Source organism: Daphnia pulicaria, chromosome 5 (genome assembly GCF_021234035.1).
Source record: "Daphnia pulicaria isolate SC F1-1A chromosome 5, SC_F0-13Bv2, whole genome shotgun sequence".
Lineage (NCBI taxonomy): Eukaryota > Metazoa > Arthropoda > Branchiopoda > Diplostraca > Daphniidae > Daphnia > Daphnia pulicaria.
Window position 1 is genome coordinate 1,954,421 of NC_060917.1, and position 16,102 is coordinate 1,970,522.

At 38.5% G+C, this 16,102-nt stretch overlaps 3 protein-coding genes across 4 annotated transcripts in view; 1 reads left to right on the forward strand and 2 right to left on the reverse strand.

The window, feature by feature from the left end:
• Positions 1 to 2,873: 2,873 nt before the first annotated feature.
• Positions 2,874 to 5,056, reverse strand: LOC124341250 (elongation of very long chain fatty acids protein AAEL008004-like). Its single transcript, XM_046794271.1, has 4 exons — positions 4,853 to 5,056; positions 4,192 to 4,429; positions 3,653 to 4,100; positions 2,874 to 3,576 (listed from the first exon to the last, which is right to left on the reverse strand). The coding sequence occupies exons 2-4, from the start codon at positions 4,247 to 4,249 to the stop codon at positions 3,237 to 3,239; spliced, it is 846 nt and encodes a 281-aa protein (XP_046650227.1). The 5' UTR covers positions 4,250 to 4,429; positions 4,853 to 5,056; the 3' UTR covers positions 2,874 to 3,236.
• A 936-nt stretch (positions 5,057 to 5,992) lies between these two features.
• Positions 5,993 to 7,082, forward strand: LOC124341254 (elongation of very long chain fatty acids protein AAEL008004-like). Its single transcript, XM_046794274.1, has 2 exons — positions 5,993 to 6,103; positions 6,169 to 7,082. Exons 1-2 carry the CDS (start codon positions 6,046 to 6,048, stop codon positions 6,948 to 6,950), a joined length of 840 nt encoding a protein of 279 aa, XP_046650230.1. The 5' UTR covers positions 5,993 to 6,045; the 3' UTR covers positions 6,951 to 7,082.
• A 5,695-nt stretch (positions 7,083 to 12,777) lies between these two features.
• The window catches only part of LOC124341273 (probable endochitinase), a 168,064-nt gene continuing 164,739 nt past the window's right edge, over positions 12,778 to 16,102 (reverse strand). The window contains exons 6-7 of one of the 2 annotated variants that reach the window (XM_046794300.1): positions 13,451 to 13,827; positions 12,778 to 13,375 (exon numbers count right to left, since the gene is read on the reverse strand). In XM_046794300.1, the coding sequence (XP_046650256.1) occupies positions 13,286 to 13,375; positions 13,451 to 13,827 (467 nt within the window). In that variant the 3' untranslated portion in view covers positions 12,778 to 13,285. The remainder of the gene's footprint in view (positions 13,376 to 13,450; positions 13,828 to 16,102) is intronic. The other variant, XM_046794302.1, reaches the window with a different exon arrangement.

Genomic DNA, 16,102 nt, shown 5'->3' on the forward strand with positions numbered 1-16,102 from the left:
CGTCTTATTATATCTTACCCCAAGGGTACCCAAGGGTGTTGAGCTATTTTGCGAAATCAACGGATAAGCCCGTGGTGTGGGAGGTTTTGTAGCCCTTCCCACTTCTGAAAACGATGTAACAGGCCACAGGCCACGCACTGGAGACATACGATTTTATCGGGTTTTTTTAAGAAGATTGCAATTGCTTAAAAAAAAGATTTTGTATCGGACAAAACCCAAAATAAACTTTAATTTAATGAAATTCGTGGACAAACAAAATTGTAAGTTGTGCAAACTACACGCACGAATTGGACCATTTCATTGGTGAAATAAAAACATCCACCAGAGATATTTTTGGAACCGACAAATCACAGATTAAGTAATAAAAGTGCACAAAAATCCCAAAAGTGGATCATGGATTAGATGTAAAAAAAAGTTCTCCGAAAATGTTTAAGAGAGGCAAAAAATGAAAAAAAAAATACAGATTACCAAATGTCTTTTAAGTCTAAATTTGGCATAGTCTCGTAGCTCACTACCAAAGGTTGGGGAATATAAGGGATAAGGTTGGAGGCGACACTGTTGGGAGTCCAACGGTCGACCCCTCCCGAGACTTTCTATTTTTACAAATTTTGTTAATTAGTAAATTTCCCAGTAACTTGAATTATAAAATTTTTCACAAAATTTCTTACGTGGGATTTTTCAGGCGTATTTTTGTCACCTTGCTCCATTTTTATGTATCCTCCATTTTATGATTGACTGTCCCCTTTTATTGTATCTCAAAATTAATCTTACGATTTCCTTTTCAAACGTGAAAAGTATTTCAACATTACTTTTTAACAATCATATACTTTCTTTCAAATCTGAGTATTATTATAGTCTCGTAGCTCACTACCAAACAATTGAAATTTGAAATTTGGAGACGAAACCGTTGGGAAACTGACGGTCGACCCCTCCCGAGACTTTTTATTTTTATTTATTTTGTTAATTAGATTAATATCCCAGTAACTTGAATTACAAAATTTTTTCACAAAATTTCTTACGTGGGATTTTTCAGGCGTATTTCTGTCATATTGGCTCCATTTTTATATATCCAAATCGAATAAAAAAATATCCGTTCACGTCTTGGATTGCATTTACAATTCGAATTTCCCACGCAAAATATGTTGAAACTTTCAATAGACCCTCAGTTTATTTCCTCTATTTAATGTCTACATTACAACCTACGACATCGGCCTCTTCATTCGCTTTGTATAAATGGCATCCAAATTGATAATGTTGTCGTCTTTAATGGTGAGCTCCCAAATCTCTTTCCCACATATCGGGCGGCAAATTTAAAAGCCCAGTAATGCACTCGTATAACAAACGAGCAAGTTGATGTGCCATACGGCCTGCTGCTGGTCTGGCTGGCTGTGTTATATAGTGACGATATAATAGAACTGAAAGGCACTATAGCACGCTATATACTACACTAGTGGTGGCAACCTAGTTACCTAGTTTTCGACAAATTAAGGTAGCAGCGGCATTTTTCTTTTGAGTAGCCTCCCCCTTAAAAGTACTTTTATTTTAAAAGTATACTTCAATTTGGTCAAACATAACAAAAGAGGAGTAAAAGGGGGTGTTTTTTTAATAGAAAAGAGCCACTCCTATCTGTATTTGTCAAAACTAGGTAACTAGGTAATAACTAGGTTGCCACCACTATACTACACTCTTCCCTCCACTTGTTTATTGTCTTTTGAAAAGGTTGCCAGTTAAAAGGGGGGGGGGGGGGGAGGAGCGAAAGGAATCCGCACGGTTGGGCCATCATCAACTCATCATCTCTCGTCCATTGCCGCGCTCGTGTGTCGTCGACTGATGACAGCGCGCAATGACACGAAAACGGATTACACCCAGGAATAAGGGACGGGACGGGTGGGGGAGAGAAGAAGAAGAAGATTCCCTCGCGTGATTGAGCGGGCAAGTGTGGCGGAACAAGCTTATAACACACAGCAGCAGGAGTCGACCGATATTAGAGAAGCAGCAGCAGCAGCAGTAGCCTGATGGCGAGGAAAAGAAACAAGGCGAAGAAGAAGAACAATCTGCTGCTCTAAAAGAGAGCAGACGGACAGACCATGGATTTTGTGTCGACAGATTAAATATGCCGGGCAGATTACCAGTCAGAACCAGGAAAAATGTGAAAACTACCCCAAACAGATATGGTAGCGTGAAGCTATTGTGAAAACAACGAAAGTAGTCTAGAAAATAAAAAATCGTTAGTTTCCAGATAAAAAAAACAAAAACAAAAACAAAACAAGATAGTGTGCATGTGGTATAGAATGTTCAACCGTTAAAAAAGGATTTGGAACGTCTGTCCCATTATCTGTGTCTACTGAAACGTTTACTTCTGCAACGGCATCTATACCACCCTTTTTATTCTTTCTACTTGTCGAATCGAATTAAAGCCGCGCTGCCCACAGATAACAATTCTTCTCCTTTCTCTAAGCGCGAAAGTTTATAACGTAGCTATGAACGGCTATGAATGATTTATCTCAGCCGGATACCATCCACGTAAGAGTAAATACAAGTGCAGGATTGTTGGAAAAAAAATCCCAACGGCTGAGATTTCGCGATCACGAAGTTGTACTAGCTATATAATAATAGCAACATCCGCGACTGACCCCAATACGTCATTTCTTGCGCAACCTTACACACCAAGGAGTATCTAAAACAAAACAAAAATCTTGCTGATTCATTCTTTCCTCATTTCATGCTGTGCCACTCTACAATATCCTCATCCCCCTCCCTTTTCACTTTGATTTTCATAGTCTAATTCCTTTGGTGAAAAGTAAAAGGTGTGATACTACGGAATTATATAAACAAACACGTATACGTCCGTAGCCAAGATTGGAAATCGGGAAAACACTTTATTTGAGCGAACGAGTCCAGAGCAATCCTTGTAGAGAAAACCGGTACCCTTTTTTAAATGGCAAGGGATTGGTATATGGTTACGTTTTGGGTAGCGAAAAGACGCTTTCTCTTTTAGAATTGAGCTCCTTGGAATAAAACTTAAATGTCAACAATTTGGAATTACAGAGCTTGTCAGGTTGAAGATAGCTATAAAGGAATGCCATATTAATATCACAAATCGTGCCACAGGTACTGTAGGTTAGACCTTATTACAGCAAGGCAAAAAGCATCATTTGTTTTATTGCTTTATTATTAATTCGTCTAAAAAAGGCAAAGTCTGAAACGAAAACTGAGCGTCAAAACAAAGTTATAATTTAATGTTGCTTTTTTTGTTGACTCTTGGGCGAAACAGATTTGGCAGCAATCGAAGAAGGTTTTACATTCTTGGTGTACGCTCCGGCGTGATAGTTTTTGAAAAGGATGAAGTAAATTATTGTCTGTATGAGGGAACCCCAAGAGTAAGCTTTAGGGTAGTCGCATTCGATGAAAAACAGCTGCATGCTGTGCATGCCAACGCAGACGAATTGAACCATTTGAAAAACGGTCAGGTACTTCTTCCACCACAGATATTTCTGAAACTGCGGACCCATCGATGCCATGAGGTAGTAGAAATACATGACGACGTGAACCAGCGTGTTGCATGTTAGAAAAAAGCTGCAACAAGAAAATAAAATATAAAAATGGTGAATAAAATTTTTTAACAAGTATTAAATGTTAAATCAATAATTACACGCTGTGCCCACCCGCAATAAAGCGGAAACAAAGCCACACGCTGAGTGGAGTGGCGGTGTGATGAAAGACATGCAGAAAAGTGATCTGATTGTCCTTTTTTCGCAAGATGAAGAACAAGGTATCGAAGAAATCAATCAGTTTAGAGATGTAAAGGCAATAGCCGATAACGATGATCTGTAGGGCGTCTTTGTTGTCGGAATAATCCACCGGCTGACAACGAAGACTGTATCCGTTGAACCACGTCACACGGCACGTGTGGTAGAACATCCATCCATTGAAAACAATTTGGAACAGATTGTAAACCATGAGAACACCTCGCAGTTGAAATGGCTTCCGATTTTTCATCAATTTCGGACCCCATATTTTGACCATGCAAAGGTAGGCTAGGCAAATCAACACAGGCGTCAGCGGAGATTCCGTCAATGGCCATCCTTCCGTTCGTCTGTCTGATAGAGAAAAAAAATGTTTCAATAATTAAAGAATATGTTGAGAAATACTCAAATGGACGGGAAATGAGCAATGTTTAATTTACTGTACCTCTTAGCTCCCAGACTTTGCTACTTTGATTCACTAAATTTTGTAGAACGAAGCTCATCCTTGCACTGTGTGTAACGAAACTCTACTGACGACAATTGTCTTCCTTTTTATACGGCAAGGTGCGTTTTTTTCTTTGCTGTTCGCCGTACTAGCCTACATAATATCTGTCATGTGTCGTGTCGGTTTCCTTTACTGCTTCAAGTGCCTCGTGTAGGTAGCATCAGTTCTTCTCCTTTCTCTAAAATGTGAAAGCATGTAATGTAGGTCTTACCGCAAGAAATTAAGGCTTCAATCCTATAAACTATATGGGGATGCGTGGTCTGAAATCATGTGTAGCCTACTATAGTCATACTGTTCCGTGATGGTGCGGTTTGACGTCATCCTTACCACTATTTTTTTTTAATTGCGTCGGTTGCTGCTTTCTGGGGCTCTTGAAAAACAATTTCCTTTAGTGTATAGTCATTCAAGGTGCAGTGGCAAGACGATGAGTAAATAGCATCGACGGAAATTAAACTTAAAAAATAAATAATAACTTTCTACTTTGGCTGCCGGCAAGTACCGGGGATTTTTCTCCAGTTCTTACCGCAGCTGTTTCATATTATTGAAATTAGTGCGGTCGCATATGAGAAAAAAAAATTAATAAGAAGAATTTTAAACATACCTCTTTGAGTTTTGAAAAAAATGCCGAAACCAAATTTTCTGAAAAATCTGATACAGTTGTTCTCTCAGCTTATCAGGTATACCTTCTAGTTTGATGTCGAAACAAAATTTCTATATAGTAAATTGAAAACTTTTAAAACTGACTTCCACTTTTGGTGTTTCGAATGACAGAACCTAGCTGTCTTCTTCTGTCCAGAGAGTGCGAGTGATCTGTAGTGTGTGCCCACTTTTTAAGAAAAAAATCCGAGAATGTCCAAGTTGAACCTGTCGTCAAATATGCTACCGCTATATAAAACATGGGTTGAAGGGAGGTCAGTGAGTCTTTGTCAGGTCAACAGTCTACAGGTCAACATTTTTTTATAGGTTATTTTGGGGCAGTCACCCCCTTGTATTGAAGCACGTATTTTATTGGCCGTCATTCGGATTATTTTGGAACGACAATGATGCGGGTTTTACCCGGACGTAGTGCGTCTCATCTATTCGGCTATATCCGGCTCAAAAAATCCAACGTGTAACATCTGTCTTCTGACTCGACAAGGTTTTTCCCCTATTGCCCCAGAGGTACTAAAATTATTGTATTCATCCACGAGATTTTGCCGGATTTGTACTCAGCGAACTGCTGTACAAATTTAAAAATCGACCTACTTTCCTTAAATTTGCATTTCGAGACATTCACAAAAAAGAAAAACTCGTACTGTTCAAATAAAATGACTTTCACAATGAAACATATGGACCATGTTTATTGTTTACACGTATTTCAAAAGTCGTCTCGCATATCATGGTTTTCCATCATTTCGTGATTTGGCCCATTTGGGTATCGAGCTTGTGCAAAAGGACAATGGCAATTTAAGAAAAAACAAAAGTCGTGTTCGATTAACAAGAAAACCTATTTCTGGTTTGAAAACTGTCTTGTCTGGCAGGAAATCGGAATCCGCGTATAACGAACGAACCAGCATCGTCTTTTGCTTAGATCTTATACTTTCACTTACTTTCATTTTATTTTCGACCCTTTCGGCCAAATTAATGCACGTGAATATAGCGTTGTCCGGTGTTGCAAACACCTGAATAAAACCGGCTTTTTTAGAAGAGAGATTGGGGTCGAGTAGATGACGTCTTCTTGCTGCTTCTTGCGGTGTATAAAAGTGCGAAATTGAAACAAACGGACACTCCGGATCGGGCACCCATCTTGCAATCATGGGCTCCGTCGCTGAAACATTGATCAATGCAACCAACAAGGCCTGGGAGCTCAGAGGTATGTAGATTAATTCCCCTAATAAAAATTAATGAAATTTGTTGATTCCATAATTTTGAAAATAGACAGACGAACGGATGGCTGGTTCCTTACGGAATTTCCTCTTACAACAGTGTTGATTTCTATGACTTACCTCTTCGGGGTCAAAGTGTTGGGGCCAAAGTTCATGGCAAATCGGGCAGCATTTGAATTGCGAGGTGCACTTATGATCTACAACATATTCCAAATCTTTTTCAATGGCTATATTTTCTACCAAACCTGCCGTCTGTCTTGGTTCAACGGCTACAGTCTGATTTGTCAGCCGGTCGATTATTCAGCCAACGAGGATGCCCTCCAGTTGGTTGCAATTGGCTATTGCTTCTACATCTCCAAGTTTATTGATTTTTTCGACACTATCTTTTTCGTTTTACGTAAAAAGAACAATCAGATCACATTTCTGCATCTTTTTCATCATAGCGTCATGCCTCTTAGCGTTTGGATTTGTTTCCGCTTTATCGTGGGGGGCCACTGTTGCTTCTTTGTTACCTTAAATTCGTTGGTGCACGTGATCATGTACTTCTACTACATGATGGCAGCTATGGGTCCACGTTTCCAGAAATATCTGTGGTGGAAGAAATATGTGACCGTTTTCCAGATGGTGCAATTTTTGGCCGTAGGATTGCACAGCCTTCAATTGTTGTTCATCGAATGCGACTTCCCCACCGCTTTTTCCTGGTGGTCGGTCGTACAGGCGTTATTGTTTTTCAACTTATTCAAGAATTTTCACTCGCAAACGTACGGCAAAAATGTAAACCTACCTTCAAATTCCATGTACATTTCAGATCCAATCCAAAAAAAGCTTTTATGAGTTCTTAAGTTCATTCCTTATTCTTGTGCTTTTCTTAACAGTGTCCAAATTATTGTTTTGCTTTAACCTGTTAGTAACGTTTTGGTGTCATTTAGTTTGTGTAATTGAATGAATACACCCTCTTCGTCGTTCCTCGCTATTGTAGTTTCTAGTTTGGCATACAGTACATCAATGCTAATAACCTTATAATAATGACTCGTTTATAAAAAAAAAATAATGTTAAATACGCTTTTTATTGATATTCAATAATAAACGATTGAGACTTGCAAGAAACTATAAGCTTTCGTGGCAATAGACTATTTTTACATTATTGCCACTTATTGCCACGAAATATGTCATGGCAATAATAGACGGTTTTGATCGTCGCTCCACAATAATACCCTTTCGTGTCAATAGATTTAAGCAGAACAATAAGTAGGGCATTATTAAGAAAATCGCAATAAGGAAGTGAACTCATAAAAGATTTTTTTTTATTGGATCCGCGGTCGCTAATTTTTTTTTTCCAAGTCCAAATCTGACTGCAATTTTCAATGACTGCCAGTAGATGGGGACGGGTTCGTAATTCTATGATTTTACCATTTAGGGTGTGGCGGCATTAATTACGTTAACAGTTAACAAAATGTTATAGCTTTAAACTATTTCCGTTATTTTATTTGTATGCATTATTCCCTGTATCGCATTATAAGTTCTCCTGTCTATATCGCCGTGCGTGCCAGTGTGCCACTTTCAGTTTCTCCGAAATAAACATTTTTCTTGCCTGATCCTCGTGATCCCTATCTGTAGAAATCTAAATTTTTAAGTTCTTTTAGCTATTCAACAAGATGTATATCCAAACACAACGCTACTTCTGTATCCATGCATTACTTTTGAATAGAGTGCCGGTTATGCGAGTTCGGTTTCAACCTACGTGACTTGCCTGAATTCTTGTTAGAACTTGCTAGCACTCAATTACGTGCAATGTCTGATACAGTTCTTTCTTCTTTTTTTAAAGATCACGATGCCGGAAGCATTATCACGTGCTTTTCGCATTTAAATTTATCCGTCGTACATGTTTAAGCAGTACATATTGTGAAATGCGAGTAAGGCGCATTTGTGTCTACAACAGGACACAACGGGACAACGGGACACAGCTATCAAGTCGGTTCTATAAATCAACACTAGATATATCAACACGGATTGATAGCTAGTGTGATCTACTATCAACACGGATTGATAGCTAGTGTCTTGAGTCTAAAATGTCTACACACCTATATATACAGCATTTGTGTCAGATGCTATCTTAATTTTATAGGTGATCTAGGGTAAAACAGCGAACTGGGACACGGCCGGCGAAAACGCGAATTGGGACACAAATCGACTTTTTTTTCTTAAAGTAAAATACAAAAAATTTTGAGGTTTATTGCAAAATCTAATTCATTAAATTTAAAATACAGGGGGGGATACGCAATTAAGCAAAAGGGCGTCATATAATATTCAGAATTAAACGAGATATCGTTAATTGAAATTTCAGAATTTTGCTTACGGCCAAGAAATTTGGGCTCTGTGTTGGCTGTTAGCAAAAATAGTTACGGCATAAGGAATATCTAGAGTATAAGTGAAGTAATCCCTTAAATAATTATATCAAAAGATAGAGAATGAAAAGTTCTACAATATTGTAAAAGGTTTTGTCAGTATTTTGAATATTTATCGAAATATTTCATTACCAGGAAATGGAAGAAAAATGCGAATTTGGGACAGCAGACGCGAATTGGGACAAACAATTTTGAAAAAAAAATTTTTTTCGTTATTTCGCCATGTCTGTACATCAATCGACGCAGAATTTGAAGGCGAATCGATTGATGTATAATGTTTAGGGTTTCATTTTGTCATTTAAGCATTTTTTGAAAAATAATATTTCAGGGACTCAGGATCGATTCTATCCAGGTTCAAGAAAATTGTCATTTCAACTTATTTGTTTTTTATTCTTTTCATAAAATGGCATTGAAAGCGAATAGGGTTTCAGGAATTTTCGCGAAAATTTTTGAATTTTATGTCAATATTTGAATTAGATAATGGCTCTTCTTTCTCATAGTGCCCTATCTTATGTCCCAAACTATAGCCCCTTATTATTTTATTGGCAATATTATTTAATTCTTAACTTTTTTCATTAATCCCTTACACTTTCATAAAATGTTTGGGATTCGCTTTAAAAATGCAAAAAGAACGAAAAACCGATAATTTTTTTGAAAAAATAGTTGCAGTTTTGCTGCCATAAGGTGCTATGATGCTAATTGGGACAGCCGAATGGGGGACTTTGTCTATACTATACAATACTCTATCGCAGACATATTTGAAACAAATCGTAGCTCCGAGGTTTAATGCTAGATTGGAATGCGCGGTATCCTTGGGGTATGAGGTTCGAATCACATGTCCGATAAAAACAAATAATTAATTCGTGGTTTAATTCCCAATTGTATTTATATCTTTAAAAATTCCTGATTAACGTCAAATGTCAAATGAATTTTTTAAAAAAGTTATTCGGTAAGAAATCCCGCTCTGATCCCGCCATAAATCACTAGTAAGATCTTCAACATATTCAGGACTTGAACCTTCGACCTTTGTAATATCAATCTACTACCTTATCCACTAGACCACCAATATCATTTTTTTCAAACATAACATGTTAACATTTCATTAGCGAAACCTAAGCCAACCACCCAATATTATTTCTATTTTCATTTGATATCGCGATTTCATTTCAAATGATCGCAATTATCCATATATAATAAAAGAACAAGCTTTTGGGGGAGGGGCTTATTCATGTGTCAACAATGTGTCAACACAGGCTCCTCCCCCAAAATGGAACATGCCCAAACATGCCCAACACCAGATGTCGTCGCCGTGATGACGCAACAACCAGCATCACCACCAGATGTCTCGCCGTGATGACGAAATCACCAAGTAAGGAACTGGGCAGATTTCCCACGATAAAATCTATTACGGGCAGATGATTAAGCTACAGAAAAGCGAATATTAAAACAGTCCAACTTTACGCTAGAAAAAAGTTCCCCGGATTTGAACGGGGCTCAGGTTACTCGTCTATATATAATAAAACAGCAAGCTTTTGGGGGAGGAGCCTGTGTCTGTGTCAACAATGTGTCAACACAGGCTCCTCCCCCAAAATGGAACATGCCCAAACATGCCCAACACCAGATGTCGTCGCCGTGATGACGCAACCACCAGCATCACCACCAGATGTCTATAGCATCGCAGTGATGACGAAATCTTCAAGTAAGGTACAGTACTGGTCCACTTAGAGAACCGCCCGGTTATAGAACCATTCCGGTTATAGAACCGAAATGGCTCTGCCGTGTTTCAGCGCCACCCACGGCGCATTGAATTACTTGATGATACTTTTAGCGGCGGGAATTTCATAAATAGAATCAATGGAATGGCAGGATTAAATTAATGGGGGGTTAGGTAAGAAAAGTCCGACAACCGCCTAAAAGAACGACACAATTAATCAGTCTGTGTTGTCTCTCCTGTCATCACAATGGGGAAAACTCTGCCGAATCAAGCTAGAAAACCTCGGAATTGTTTATCTCTTAAAGAGAAGTACAGGGCTATTGAAAAGGCTGGTAAATCAGTCTCGCAATCCAGAGTTAGACGACGCAGTTCTCAGGTGGTTTAAAGAGATGAGAAACCCAAGTTCGAAGTGCAAACCATTGTCACTTTCTCGTGCCCACATTCAAGCCCGTGCTGCTCACGAAGCCAAATTGAGAGGGATTCCAAATTTTAAAGCGTCGGTCGGTTGGTTTCGCAATTGGCGAAAACGCTGCCTTATTGGCCCAAGCCTTCGTTTATTTTATTTGGAGAGGCGGCTGACGTGAACATAGAAGAAATGGAACCACTCATTCAGGTGTTCAATAGGGTTTTACGTATAGACAGAATCAACGGCAGATGGCGCTGGGATCAAGTGCTCGGTTATAGAACCACCCGGTTATAGAACCGCGCACAGGTCGGTTCTATAACTGGACCACTACTGTACAGTCCCCTCCATAAGTATGGGATCACCCTGCGCCGTTCCATAAGGCGGCGTGTATTTTTCATATGGGTTTTTCGGGTGGCAAAAATCGAAAAAATGACATAAATTCACCAAACTTGGGATTTATGTCATTTTACGTCTTTTCTATTGTCTGAATTTTTTTCAGATTTTTTCCCCTATTTTTTATGCCTAGAAAAGTGGCGCACAAAGTATCGGATCACTCCGACGCCGGCCGTGTTGTCTTATGGCGCAAATGGGCTTTTCATATTGCTTTTTATATATTTAATTTTTAAGAAGGAATTTTTATATTCAAACCCTATTTACATTTCCCTTTTATAAATTAACTGTAAGATTTCCATTATGATCGGAACCATTTCCGAATTTTCCCAGATTTATTAATTTCCCCAGTTGCTAAAATAAGAGACTACAGAAGAGTTCATTTAGGGTTTGCAACCTCTATCGCCAGCCGTAGGCCGGAAAATTAGTGTCGTTTCTATACACCACTGGCGCTCTGCATCCTTTTTTACTTAAGGGGCGTATAGAAACGACACTAATTTTCCGGCTTCGCCCCGCCACCCCACGTCGCACCCCTCATGAATGACAGATAACTTTTGTATGTCTCTTTATTTCTATATGTATTAATTTAATTTTAATTAGTATACTATTTCAAGTAAAAAATCAGAATAACTTAAACGAAAAACGAAGCGTAAGAGGGGATGGGGGTTGGTGTGAGGGGGGTTTGGTTTGTTCTAACTGTTTATAGATTTATCTGTAACTATTTACTAATTATTTCTTATTTCATATTGCTAATGACAATAATAAATTTTGCTGTAACTTAAGCTAAAAAGAGAGTGCGACGTGGGGTGGCGGGGCGAAGCCTCCGCCACACCTAAGTTGCACCCCTTATGATTCACAGATATTTTTGTGATGTTCCGATACGCCTATGTTTGATTGATACTATTTAATGTAAAAGTATAACGGTAATTTAAGCGATTAACTAAGCGCGAAGGGGGGACCGGGGGACCGCCCTCCTGATTCACCATACCGAATCAGATTCATGTAATTTATTTTGAATTTTATGTTTACTATACTTTTGCTTTTTTAAAGTTTTAATCGATATTTCCTACGGGAACCTCGCAAACCGGAACGGGATGCCAGCATTGTTAAACAGCAATTTCCTGCAGTGACAGGGATTTTTTTCCATTTCAGTCAGTGCTTAAGTTCTCACCCCATCCGATAAGATGGCGCTGGGCTGCAATTGCGCTATAAACTTGGATTTTCACATTCCTCGTTGCGTGAAAATGCCGTGAAATAGCCATCATAATTAGGCTATACAAGTTAGTTCAATTAGCTGCCATATTTAATTTGGTTAACTATTAGGAGTAAAATCCCGTAAAGCCGTAGCGCATTTCATAATGAAATAAGATTGCTTTTATTTTTAATATTTTACTTATGGTCACTCACAAAGTTAAGAAGTTATGAAGTTCCTGAATCTCAGACTTTATTGGACGTTATGATTGATGAAATGGTAATTGTAGTTCCGGTTATCGCTTACGACGTAGAAATATTGACCCAATTGTTTTAGAGTGATCAAGTGTAACGCCTTACTTTTCGGCAATTTGTTCCCCCAACAAAGTAGCCTTAAGTAGCTTCAAATGGAAGCGGCTAAATAAGGTCTTCGAAACCTTACTTTAATTTTAAGAATTCTATTTTGTGTGGTTTTCATTGATACATTTACGTTGGAGGTATTTTTCAAGTAATTGAACGATGAATTCGTCATCTTGATTTTTTCTTTCCCTTTGAATTTCTCTTTGCACACTATCGCTTGGTTTTTGAAGGTTGTTGAACATTATCCTACTAAAACAGCTTATAAGGATTAAAGTTTATAAGGATTAAAGTGATAACAATGGGTCAGGGTTTTTACGCGCATATTCTATTCGGCAACTTTTTATTCATCTGTTTTTAAAAACTGCGAAGGAAAATAATTCTTTTACAAAATGCTGTAATCAAATAATTTATTTCGAAATTAATGGCCAAAAAATCTGTTTTGATGGTAAAAAAAGAGATTTTAAAGGTTTCCATGGATTACATTGCATGATTACATTGAGGGTTGAAGGAAATTCGACAATCAAGTTCTAATTTTCGTACACTTGTGTGTAAAATGAATGCAAAATGTCGAAGAAATACGAGTAGCTTAACTTTCACTTATTCATATGTAAATAACTGGACCTAATTGGATTGTCGATACACATTGAGAATGAAGGAATGATAGTCATTTTAGCATTATTTAATAAAAAAAGCTTCTAACTTTTCAACGTGCGGATCCGCAGGGACCAGCAACGTTTACTTCATAATCACAATTTCCCGTAGCTGCGTTGAATACTAGATTACTTGGACAGTCCTAAAAGAAATTAAAAAAAATATAACTATGAGACTATCCGATTTGGTTTAGTTTAGCTAAACACGGTTAACTTACGTAAAGATAAGGTATTCCATTTGAGCACATGTAAAACGTCCTGCAGTTAGTCGGATTTGGAAAGGCTCCATTTGTTCCAGGGCAGGCAAAGGGCGTAGTTCCCGCGCTGGTAACAGTTGTGGCTGTCGTCGTTGACTTTGGTGTAGTAAATGTCGATTCCGCGGTTGGCTTTGGTGTAACAACAGTTGTAACAGTTGTGGCTGTCGTCGTTGACTTTGGTGTTGTAAGTGTCGATTCCGTGGTTGGCTTTTGTGTTGTAAGTGTAGATTCCGTGGATGACTGTTCTTCAGTCATTTGCTGTATTGTCGATGTCAATTCTGTCAATGTGGTCGGTATTGTAGTCGATGTGGTAGTGGTAGTGGTCGATGTTGTTGTTTCTAGAAGAACAATACATATTTAAAATTCCATTATGAATGTGCCAGTAAAGAAAAATTATTTAAGATTATACATGTAAAGGTAGGAGTATACTTAGGCAAGATGCAGTGCTTGGTGCGACACATTTCAGAAGAACTGGGTCGAAGGTACCACCGCCTGGACACGTCTACGAATTTCACGATGAGAATATCGAATCTTAATCTCCAGTTATTTTCTTGAACTTTCTCCTTTAAAAGTTACCTGTGGGTAGCAAAGTTGTTCAATGCATGCGCAATAGTCTGAAGCGCAGGTATCGGGGATCGAGTAGAAGCCGTCCGGTTGTCCCGTGCACAAATCAGCATTTCTTGTATCAGGCTGAAGCAAAAGCAATTGATTTATTAGCGGTAAAAAGAAAATCAACGAACTTTAATTATAAATAATACTATTAAATTCACTTGGTATTTTTATTCAGCTGTATCAACTTTAAAAAATAATTGTTTTATTCTAACTTAAATGGGTTAAATTTGAAATTTCAATAGCAACACAATCTTCGCCAAAATAAAATAAAATGAATAAAATACAGCATATAGCTTACCACATGATTGAGGGTTGGATCTGCAAGCCAAGCAGACTTGAAGGATTCTTGTGGCATTGCCGATGCTACATCCCACACGCAGCCTTTACATTCATGGAAATCACGGTAAACAAAATTGATTTAGTTCTTCTCCAGTTCTTTAACAATCACAATTAAGCTTACCATAGAGGCATACGAGGGCGACGACGACTAGTAGAGCTTTCGTCATAGGTAATATGGAATCAAAGTTTTCAGGACGCTTTGTGATTTGATAGACTTGTTGTCTCGGTTAGATCTCCTATTAAAATGTAGAAATGAAAAGTGATTTTGAACATATATATTTTGAACTTAATCCACCTTTATCGTTACACACGGTTCTCTCTGACGATATTTCTTCAGTCATTTATCGTGATTATGAAATCATTGAGGATTAAACCTATCTGAGAAAGTTTCGAGATACTTGAAAGACCTTGTGCTTGGTGTCATCTGTGGATTTTTAACTGACACGTTTACAACAGACCGCGTTTATTGCTATACTGTATTCTGGAGTTGAGTCTTAAATTGTCATACGTTCACAACCGGGTTGTTAAACATTTTTAGGTGAAGGGCATATAATGTAAAAGTTGCCATATTTCTAGTTTCGTCATCTTTACATTTTTCGGAAAGGCCCGACCTAATAAATCCGTTATTTTAAATCTTGGCGGCTTTGTCAACAGAAATGCGAGCGTTTTCCCCACCAAACTTGTTTCTTTGTTGCGATCCGGCCTACACAGAATGATTGAGATAAGTATGTCGTTAATGCGTGTTTTTCAGACTCGGTGGCATTGCAAAAACAGGGAGTTGGTTACGTTTAGATTGCACACAAAAGGATTATAGGCTCTGACGTGACTGCGTTGACACTTGACATGCATGCCAGCCGAAATACAAACAATATGTTAAGCAATATAAAGCCCATATCCTTGAGTGTAGTGCAAAGCATTTCACAATTAACTATAGAACTGATACGGAAAATATGTACAAAGTGAAAAGTTCCGGTAATTGACGATGACTAACCTGATCCGATGAACCTCCTTCGCAGCCTGGAACGTTGTAAGGCCAATCGCATGTTCCAATTGCGGGATTGAAAACAAGGCCTGCCGGACAAACCTGAAAAAAGAACAACGCGTTACCACATATGACGACGTGTTTCAACACTACGACGTTGAACATTTACAAAAAGATTAGGATTAGAGTTGGAACATTGGTAGTATTGGCTGCAGGAGTTGGGATCGGCAAAATTTCCGTTCGGCGATGGACAGGTGAATGGAGCGGACGTTCCGGAAGGCTTGGTGGTTGTCGGTGTTGCAACTGCTGACGGCGTGAAGCCGTAAGTATCAATGTATCAAATCGATAGCAAATTTTACTTTAGAAATTTGTCTAAATTGATTTAGCGACGACAACTACAACCACGACCACCACTACCACCATCAAACCTTTCAGTTGCCCGGCTGATGGTTTCTACCCCGTGGGACCCTGTAGTTCAAGCTATTACATCTGCATTGGAGGAGATGTACAGTCCCCTCCATAAGTATGGGATCACCCCGCGCCGTTCCATAAGGCGGCGTGTATTTTTCATATGGGTTTTTCGGGTGGCAAAAATCGAAAAAATGACATAAATTCACCAAACTTGGGATTTATGTCATTTTACGTCTTTTCTATTGTCTGAATTTTTTTCAGATTTTTTC